The sequence below is a fragment of the Humulus lupulus genome, chromosome 6, assembly GCF_963169125.1.
Source record: "Humulus lupulus chromosome 6, drHumLupu1.1, whole genome shotgun sequence".
NCBI classification, from domain to species: Eukaryota; Viridiplantae; Streptophyta; class Magnoliopsida; order Rosales; family Cannabaceae; genus Humulus; species Humulus lupulus.
Genome location: NC_084798.1, coordinates 174,698,532 through 174,708,706, shown reverse-complemented (window position 1 = coordinate 174,708,706; position 10,175 = coordinate 174,698,532). Strand labels below are relative to the sequence as shown.

General features: G+C 33.9%; 1 protein-coding gene across 1 annotated transcript; it reads right to left on the bottom strand.

Moving 5' to 3' along the window:
- Window positions 1-8,488: 8,488 nt before the first annotated feature.
- LOC133782741 (cucumber peeling cupredoxin-like) lies at window positions 8,489-9,679 on the bottom strand. Its single transcript, XM_062222112.1, has 2 exons — window positions 9,390-9,679; window positions 8,489-9,266 (listed from the first exon to the last, which is right to left on the bottom strand). The coding sequence occupies exons 1-2, from the start codon at window positions 9,568-9,570 to the stop codon at window positions 8,656-8,658; spliced, it is 792 nt and encodes a 263-aa protein (XP_062078096.1). The 5' UTR covers window positions 9,571-9,679; the 3' UTR covers window positions 8,489-8,655.
- Between the last annotated feature and the right edge of the window lie 496 nt (window positions 9,680-10,175).

Sequence of the window (10,175 nt, the reverse complement as noted above, 5' to 3'; positions counted from 1 at the left end):
GGAAAACACTTGTAGAATCCCAAACTGAAAGAAAAATTAAAATTTTAAGAACTGACAATGGACTTGAGTTTGTGAATGAGGAATTTAATGATTTATGCACAAAGTATGGAATACAAAGGCACTAAATAATTACACACACCTCAGCAAAATGGTGTTGTTGAGAGAATGAATAGAACTTTAATGAATAAAGTTAGATGTCTCTTGCTTGAATATGGTTTAAAGAAATTTTATTAGGGAGAGGCTTTATATACTGCTTGTTACTTGATAAATAGAAGTCCTAGTAGAGTTAATAATCTGAAAACTCCTGAAGAAAAGTTGTTTAATAAACCACCCTCAATGTCTCATGTCAAAGTCTTTAGATGTGCAGCTTATGCACACCATGCTGATGATAAACTTGCTAAAAGGTCTATTAAATGTGTTTTTCTTGGTTACCCTATTGGTGTGAAGTGTTACAGATTACTGTCTCTAGAAAATAACAAAATAATCACTAGTAGAAATGTTATTTTCAATGAATATGATTATCTTTTTAAAAGAAATGAGAAAGGTGTATTTGATGATATTTCAGGTACAACTAGAAAAGTTGATGGCACCATAATTAAGGTGGAAATATCACCAAATCAGAGTTCAGTTACAAATTCAGATACAACATAAACTGAAAGTACAGAAGAACTACAAGAAGAAGACTCAAGTGACTATCAGCTAGCTCGAGATAGAACAAGAAGGGAAACTAGACTACCTGCCAAATATGCAGAAGCCAAAGCTGACATTATAGCTTATGCTCTTAGCATAATTAATGAAGGAGTGGAAAATGAGCCAAAAGATTACAAAGAAGTCATTGCAAGTAAGGATGCACACAAGTGGAAGTTATCAATGCAAGAAGAATTGAAATTCTTAAAGAAAAATGGAACTTGGATCCTTGTTCCCAAACTAGAAAGACAAAATATTGTTGGAAGCAAATGGGTGTTCAAAATAAAAGAGGGTCAAACTAAAAAGGATTCAAAGATCTACAAAGCTCGATTGGTGGCTAAAGGTTTCACACAAGTTGAAGGTATATACTACTCTGAAATTTTCTCACCAGTGGTTAAAATGAATACAATTAGGTTGATGATTGCTCTAGCTATTTAGTTTGATTGGGAAATAGAAAAAATGGATGTTAAGACAACTTTCTTAAATGGAAAGCTAGATGAAACAATATATATGGCTCAGCCTGAGGTATTTAAGGTGGAAATAAATGGTGAAGAGCAAGTATGCTTACTTAAGAAATAATTGTATGGTCTTAAGCAATCACTAAGACAATGGTACAAAAGATTTGATTCAATTGTCACCAAGGTTGGATACTCAAGATCCAGGTATGACACATGCCTTTATTTTTTAAATTTAAGTTCAAACAAAGCTACCTTTCTACTTATCTATGTAGATGATATGTTAATCATGGGAAAGGACTTAGAGAAAATCAAAGAATTGAAGCAAGTTTTGAAGAGTGAATTTGAAATGAAGGATCTTGGAAGTGCACAAAAGATACTTGGAATTAATATCATAAGAGAAAGGAAAAATCAGAAGCTATTTTTATGTGAAAGTAAGTATCTAGAATCTGTTTTGAAGAAGTTCAATATGCTTGATGCAAAAGAAGCAAGAACACCTTTGCCTGGCCATTTGATTTTACTACAGATCAGTCACCAAAGACAGAGGAAGAAAGGAAGACAATGAGAAAAGTACCCTATCCAGAAGCTATAGGAAGTATTATGTATGCCATGATAAGTACCAGACCTGATATTGCCCATTCTGTGAGTGTATTAAGTAGATTCATGAGCAATCAAGGAGAAGAACATTGGAAAGGAGTAAAATGGCTTTTAAGGTGTAGAATCCAAGAACTTTACTTAGCTAATTGTTAGTAGTATTATAGTATATTTAGTGTTATCCTTGTTACTTTGGATTTTTGGTTCAGACCGGGAGTTATTTGGACACTCATAGTAGTACTTATAGATTTTCTAAGTTTAACCTATAGTTTAAGAATATTAAGTATAACCTAAGGTTTGATTAATGTGACTGATATTAAGGATTATATTATTATATTATAAGGTTTAGACATCAACCAATAGGATTTTAAGCACATGTTTTGAATGGTAATTAAGGATTTAGTATTTTTGAGGATTAAATTAAATAAGGGTAAAGTTTGAATGTTAGAGGGTCAGTCAGCAGCTTTGAGTACGTTGAGGGCTTAGTCAAGGCTGTTTACTCCATTCAAACTTAGCTAAAAATGTGTAAATTCGTGTTTAAATATTCAGCATATGCCGATATATCGCAGCTATAGGGGGCGATATATCGCAGCACGTAGATACGGAAAACACGAATCGATGCACGGTCGCCTCGGGAACAAAGGTCCAGGCGATATATCGCCTATAGGGGGCGATATATCGCCTCCACCAGCATGTTTTCAAATACTTTTGAATTCTTTTCCTTTCAGCCATTCAAACTCCTTCAACAGTCCAGCATCTTCTGAACGAGTCTTCAGCCTCTGCTGAACGATTATTCAAATGATTTTCACCTAAAAAGCCATTATCTTTATTCAAGTAAAATCAAGATATTTTCATTCCCAAACTCTATAAATAGGACCTAGTACCCAGCCATTATTCACCATTTGCTCTAAGTTCAGAAGCTGCTAGTGTTAAGTGAGTGTGAGAGTGTAAACACTTGGTTTGGGGAAAAACTATAAGCTTAAACATCATAAGCTTATCAAACACTTTGGGAAGTGAGTTCTATAGTATTTCGGTGGAGGTTAGATTGATCTTGCAATCTTTGAGGTAAACCCAAAACTCTAGTTCCTTTCTGTATTTTATGTTATTTCCTTTCTCAAAACCTTCTACTCAGTCCCCTAACCTTATTCTTATTTTGGTTAGGGAATCCAAGCTCTTAAGCATCTAAGTCGGTAAGTATGTTTTTTATGGTTTAGTCTTTCCATCTCTTTCATTTCATCTCCTTTCTTTAGACTCACTCTTTCTTATGGTTTTAGGAGTGTTCCAAAAGTCCCAACTCAGTCCATAATCCCGGTAACTTTGGTAAGGAAAATAGGCTAGAATCAACATGTTATGTGCTTATGTTATCTATATGTTTTATGTTATTAAAAGTGTTATGATATGTATATGTGTATGTTTGTAGGCTTGGGCATATGACCCATATGACTAACAAGACCCCAAATGGGTTATGGGCATATGACCTACTTAGCTAGTAGGACCCCACTAATCCCATGGGCATATGCTTGTTTAGTCTATGGGACCCCAAGTAATAATGGGCATTATAATAAGTGTATGTTATATGTGTTATGTTAAGTCTTTATGTTTTCTTATGAAATTATGTATATGATTTTGTGTTAGATTTTCCTTGCTGGGCATTAGGCTCATTCCTTTCTGTTTATGTGCATGAAATAAGCTTTAGAGGCGGTAAGATTCGTGACGCTTGGAGGATGTGTATCGATGATGAATGGAGTCAAGGGACCGAGCGTTATTCGATTCAAGGATGTAGTCTTGTTTATGTTTTTTATGGTTTTAGATGTATTTTCTGCATTTTCTATGTAACTCTTTTTTTTACTTTAAGTTATTTTTGTTTTAAAGACAATGGGTACCCATATCCTACTTATTTTTATGAAAGTAACCTTTGTTTCTACAAGTTTATAATAAATTATGGTATTTTCGCAAATGTATGTTTTAGTAAGAATTTGTATGTATAGTTCGATAATGGTCCAAGAGTCTAGATTAGTGGGTCATTACATAAGGTACTTAAAGACCACTCTTAATCACAGTTTAGATTATACAAGAACAAAGCAACATATCAAACTTGAAGGATTTGTTGATTCAGACTATGCTTCTAATAAGGACACAATAAAGTCCTTGACCTCTTCCTATTTTCTCTTAAATGAATGATGTATTAATTAGAAATCTCAACTTCAACCAATTGTAGCTTTGTCCACAACTGAAACTGAATTTATGGCAACTACAGAAGCTTTCAAAGAAGTTGTTTGGCTCAAAGGATTACTAGAAGAAGTTCAGGTGCTAAAGACTAAAGTAATGATTTTTTCAGTCAGTCAATCCTCAATAAACTTGTGAAAAAGCCCTGTTTATCATGAGAGAACAAAACACATAGATGTGAGGCTCTTCTAGATTAGAGACAAGATCGAGCAAGGAGTTGTTGAGCTTGAGAAAGTGCCTAGTGAAGAGAATACTATAGATGCAGGTACTAAGGTTCTAAGCATTGGAAAGTTCCAACATTTTTTGGAACTTCTCAATATCCGAAATCACTAATGAGGCACTCTTTTCAAACTGGAAGTTCCTAAGAAAGTTAGATTGATGTGGATTAATGTGAAATTTGCATAATATAATCCTAATCAACTTGCTTACCAATCAAAGTCAGGTAAGTATCGGGCTGAGAGTGAGTTTTGTATCACATTTCAAGTTTGGTAATTGTGTTTGTAACCTTAAGAACAAGTTCACACCAGCTACATTTGTGACTTGTATGCCTAGTGGACCTCCAAGTTTGGAAGAACTGGATTAGACCATAACAATATTGTTGAACCAGTATAATTTTGGTGTTCTTGTTGCTTCTCTTATACTGTTCTTATTTGTTTTGTCTAAATCTTATTAAAGTGCTATTGTTGTTATCTAATTCTTGTCATTGGATTTATTTGTGTTTGAGTCTTGTTATTGTAGGGTGAAATACAACATAACTAATAATTGTCTGGTTAATTTGGTAATTAAAAATGAACTTGTTGCATTCTCTAACAAGATAAAATCTAATGACAAAGTTATAATTACCCTTTCCTCATAATTTTGTTATTTCTTTTTTATATTTTCATTTAATATTGGCTTCAAAATCTATTATATTATAGGCTATTTTTTAAAAAAAAAATATCAATTCAACCGTAGTAATTAAAAAAATGTTATATAAGCGCTTAAAATATAATTCATAATTCAATCCGCTTATGCCGAAGGCTTCAATGATTTTCTCTTTGGTTTTCAGATTTGGGGATTCCTCGATCTTTATGATCCCAATGTTACATGGTACCACAATCTTAAGTGTTGGGGCACATTCACATGGTTGATTGTTTGTTTATGCCCTTTATTTCTTATTTGAATAAGGGAATTGTTATTTCTCCCTTTTATTTGGAAGTTCATTATCTAATAGTTATTGATAGTGTTGATCAGTCATTTGCTTATACGGAGAAGAAATGTAGATTACTTCACACTTGTTGAACATTTGAATGCTAGCGCTATATATATATATATTAAACCCTTAATTGAAGTTTCTGTTAGTATTTTCTTTCTTTTATTTATTGTAATATATTAGTTGATTTTACTACATGAATGTCTATGTCAGATTGATCTTCATAGATAACTATATATGATATCACTAAAAGATAGGTATATATCATAATCCAATCCCATTTATATTATACTATAATAATGTTACTTACAACACAAATCTCAATATTCCGAGTTTCAAACATTTACCAAAAAATGAATTAATGTACTTGTAGCCAGGTATGGACACATGTTAAACTTCAATGAATAACAATCATACTCATGTTTCAGTTGCTCAACTTCTTTTTGCCAAGATTTCTACTTAATTTAGAGTTATCTAATATTGCTATTATAATCCGAAATCCAAATACTTTGGTTGAAAGACATTTGTAACCCTACATCACCAACCACAATCATTTACACATAAAATGACAAATCATTCGTCACATCATATTAGTTAAAATTTGATAAACAACTCGGTACACATATATACAATAATAACAGTCATATGGGCCAGATTTTTTTTAGTAAAAGGATAGATTTTGTCGATTATTAATTAAATTACTTCAAAACTAAATAAATAATATATTTAACAAAATTTAACTCAAAATAAAATTCAAGACCGAAATCATTCATAAATATGTCAATAAAAGAAAAGATACTGTCTACATTACTGACTGAAAACCACTCGTTTTCATTGTCGATGAGAAGTTGGAAAAAGAAACTCCTTCTAGATCAAAACTTGACCATTTTTATTATAAAATAATTAATCATGACAATTAGCTCGGGTCAATGTCAACCAAAATCCTACCATCTCTTTCAATAGCAACCTGGTAAAATTTTGGCATAGTCACTAAACTATGTAACCTATTAATTGTTAAATTCCAACTTTAACAATTGAGTATTTATATTTCTAATTTTTTTAGTAACCATTCAATCATTAACAAATGTTAGTTTTTTCGAGAGAAAACATATGTATTCCTCATTTGCTATTATTGCATGTTTTTTTTATAGAAAAACTTTGCCTTGTTAAAACTCCAAGAGCAAAATCATTTTGGGAAAAAGTTGCAAGATGGAAATAGTGCCAAGGAGATATCATTAATAATAGTTATCGGCTTGAATACAAGAGTCAATACAATAGGAATGTCTAGGATGCCATAATATATGGGCATCTTTAGATAAAACTAACTTGGCTAAGGAGTGAGTCACACTGTTAGTAACTCTTAGACAATATTTGAATGAAACATCAATAAACTCATTACAAATAACAATGATATCTCTAATGATAGAGCTCATATAAGAATGATTTGATGACTTATTATTAAATGTCTAAACCACTGAGAGATAATCAGATTTCATGATGATGCTTAAGTAAGCCAGATTTTTGTATGTTTGAAGGCTCTTCAAAATGCCTAAAGCCTTAGCAATAAGTAGAGAGAAAGCGGCACATATAGGCCCAATGGTTGAGGCAATATTAGTATTATGATGAGAAAGCCTTAGCAATAAGTGGAGAGAAAGCGGCACAAATAGGCCCAATGGTTGAGGCCCACTCTCTTAGTTTGATTGGAGATGGTTGCGTCTAAATTTGCCTTCAAGAGATGAGTAGAGGGGGCTGCCAACGTTGAGGTTCCCTGATAATAGGACCATGGTTTTTGAAATTCTATTTTTAGATATTATCGACTTTTAATCATGCCTGATTAAGCAAAGGTTTAGAAAATGTGTTTTGATAGAACAATATTATGATTAATCAAAACATGACACTGATTAATCAGATTATACACAGAATATATAAATAAGAAATGAAAGGTAAATATGACACACAATGATTTTTACGCGGTTTCAGTATTCTTACGAATACTACTAGTCCACGAGTCACAAACCCAGAGAAAAAGATTGATTAATAAAGTATTACAAATACAATAGACTTGACTTAAGCAAACATAGACTCTTTCTAATTGTTTGCCGCAATCTGAAAGTGTTCACTCTATTGATCCAATCTTTGTAAATCCACCAAGAGTCTGAAATCCATTCTTCCTTGTTGATGAATGCTCACTTCCTCCCGAAATGAGTCTTGAACGTACCTTCTCCCGAAGGTAGTATGTGTCACGAGTACCTTGGTACCTGCTAAAAAACAACCAGTGAAAGTGAAAGCTATACCAAGGCTTTCCTTTCAAAGAAACATCAAAACGACAACTCTTCTCACACACGATATCTATTGAAAACTAGAGAATAGAATAGGTGAAACTTCCAAGGCAAATGGTCTCCTTTTTATAGAAGAGAAAAATACTTTCCTGCCAGTTTTCCAAAGATATCAAATATTAAATGTGAATATTTGAAATTTTTAAGAATTTCGTTCGGCACAAATCCTGGAAGATTAGATAAAGATTTTGTCAACGCATACCTGATCCTCATGTTTCAGGATTAAACGTTCTAGGACATAATTCAGTCCATGTTCATTTTTGTGGAGACCAAGATTTGAATCACCTGAATTATATTATCTCCCTGAAACTTAGGAATAAAACGAGAGAGATCAAGCTGGAATATTTTTATCAAAAACTTAAATTTTTTTTTTGGAAATTTACTCTTTTAAAACCAACAAAAAAATAAAAAGAATTAACCAAGATTTTTCCTGCTTGAATATACCAATAAATGCAAGCTTATATACATTTTTACTACAGAAAAATAAAGAAACAATTTAAATTATTTTTGTCTCTTAATTTGCCAATTGAAGAGGATTTTACAGTTTTGACAGCCTTCATCATCAGTGAATTTGTTAGCGCAAAAGAAACCATCTCATCTTCAAGCTTTATCCGCTATTATTGCATGTGTTAACCTCCACAATTATCTTCAACTTATTAATAGTATTTTTTTTTCTTTTACTAAAACTACCTTAATTATTAAAATTGAAATTTTGTTGGGGTAAGAATAGGAGATTTTTTTTTACTTCGTTATAAAAAAGTGTTATACTCCACATACTATTACGGTCAAATATACTTTTTTTTTTTTTATCAAAGGGTCAAATATACTTTGTTTTAATGTTTGCATCCGATTTGTTTGTATTGATTTTCCTTTATATTTTTCTGGTGCAAAATATAAAAATAAATAATATTATTACCATGACATTCATAGTTTATTATTTTTTTTATAAAAGAAATTTATAGTTTAAGTAGGAATTAATTCACCATAAATAGCCGAAATACAAGAAAAACCAGCTTTATTTTACAAATACATAAAACCGATCAATCTGTATAATCAGTAATCAGAGCGTAATAAGAAGAGATAATACAAAATAATAATAATCATAATCAAAATAAAATAACAATCTCATCAAATCAAATCATTATGCCTACAACTACAAATTTAATTAATTAAACAAAACCAAAGCCAGAGCGGTCAAAAAGGTAGCAGACAAGCCAGCAACGCCAAGAGAACCGGCGCCGGAGTTTTCGGGTGGATTGGCGGCGCCCGTTGTCGTCGGTGACGGCGGCGATGCAGTCGTGGAATCCGGAGAAGGAGAGGTTGAAGTGCTGGTCGGTGGAGGAGAACCTGGAGAAGCAGATGAGGGTTCTGGAGCTTGAGCCGAAGATGGTACTGGAGAAGAAGAGGAGGACTGGGGAGCGAAAGCCGGAGCCGGAGCCTGAACCGGAACTTGAGAAGGAGAAGGAGAAGGAGAAGATGAAGATGATGGTGAAGGAGAGCTGGATCGGGGAGCGAGAGTCGGTGACGAAACCGGAGAAGGAGATCGGGCCGGTTGAGGTGCCGGGGAAGAAGCTCCGGTGACGTTGATGGCGAGCTTCTGGCCGGCGCTACAGTGACCGGTAACGGTGCAAATGTAGTAGTGGTCGCCGGTTTTTTGTAGTGTGATGCTCGCCGGACTAGAGGTCTGGCGTGAAATAGGGTTGGCACCACTGCATGAGTCGTAGTTAGTCTTTTTTACCTCGACTACGTCATGTTGACCCGACATAAAATTGAACACTGCAAAACATAACATTCGTATAATGAAGAAACTATTAGTAATATACTCAGAAAAAGAGTCGAAAGTTACATAATTTACTGAAAACTCTGAAAAGGGTAATTAAAAAAGGGTTCAAATCTTACCAAGAATGTCTCCGACTTTGAAAGATTTGCCAGCAGCCCAAGTGGAGTAAGCATTAGGAATAGAAGGGATGGACCACGTGGTCGAATCACCGACGGTATACGTCGTCGCCACCGCCGAGCTTTGGAGCATAGCCACCGTGGCCAAGGCGGCGAACAAAACCATGCTTAGTCTTTTTGCCATTGCGTTTTTTGTGTTCTCAATTTGGTTTAAACTCGCCCCTGTTTGGTATTCTCTTTGCTCTGTTTTTTAAGGGTGAAAAGCTCTGTTTTTGTTTTTCTCTTTTCTATTATGGGCTTTTTGTAGTTCTCTATTTATAGAATGGGGGACCTGAGTTTCGGTTCAAAAGTTGGTGATTTTAGAACCGTTGGATGAATGCCACGTGTGTGATTTTCATGGCTGAGATCGGATTTTGAGCTGTGTGGAAAATGGAAAAGGCTTGTTCCAAGTTTTGCTTGTAGTCATTTGGGACTTCCACTAAGATGGACTGCCGCGTTAGATATTCATTCTCACCAAACAATTTGACTTTTAAAATGAGTGTTGTTATTTGGAATTGTCCAAACATCATATGAGTTAATACATAGAATACAATATTAAGTTGTAGGGGTGAACATGGATTTGGGATTTTGATTTTTGGGTTTCGGGTGCACCAGGTTGGAGTTTTGTGGGTTTCGGGTGGAGGAAACTAGTACTGAATCCGTCCAAAATTTCGAGTTTTGGGGTGATTTTGGGTTTCGGATTTAGTCGGGTCGTGTTTGGTCTGGTTTCGGGTGAGATTAGTAAAAAAA

Bases quoted from the DNA above. Each gene is read 5' to 3' on its own strand.
- LOC133782741 (XM_062222112.1), bottom strand. From the start codon at position 9,570: ATGGCAAAAAGACTAAGCATGGTTTTGTTCGCCGCCTTGGCCACGGTG. The intron at 9,267-9,389 runs GTAAGATTTGAA...TATGTTTTGCAG, and splicing joins CAAAGTCGGAGACATTCTTG to TGTTCAATTTTATGTCGGGT.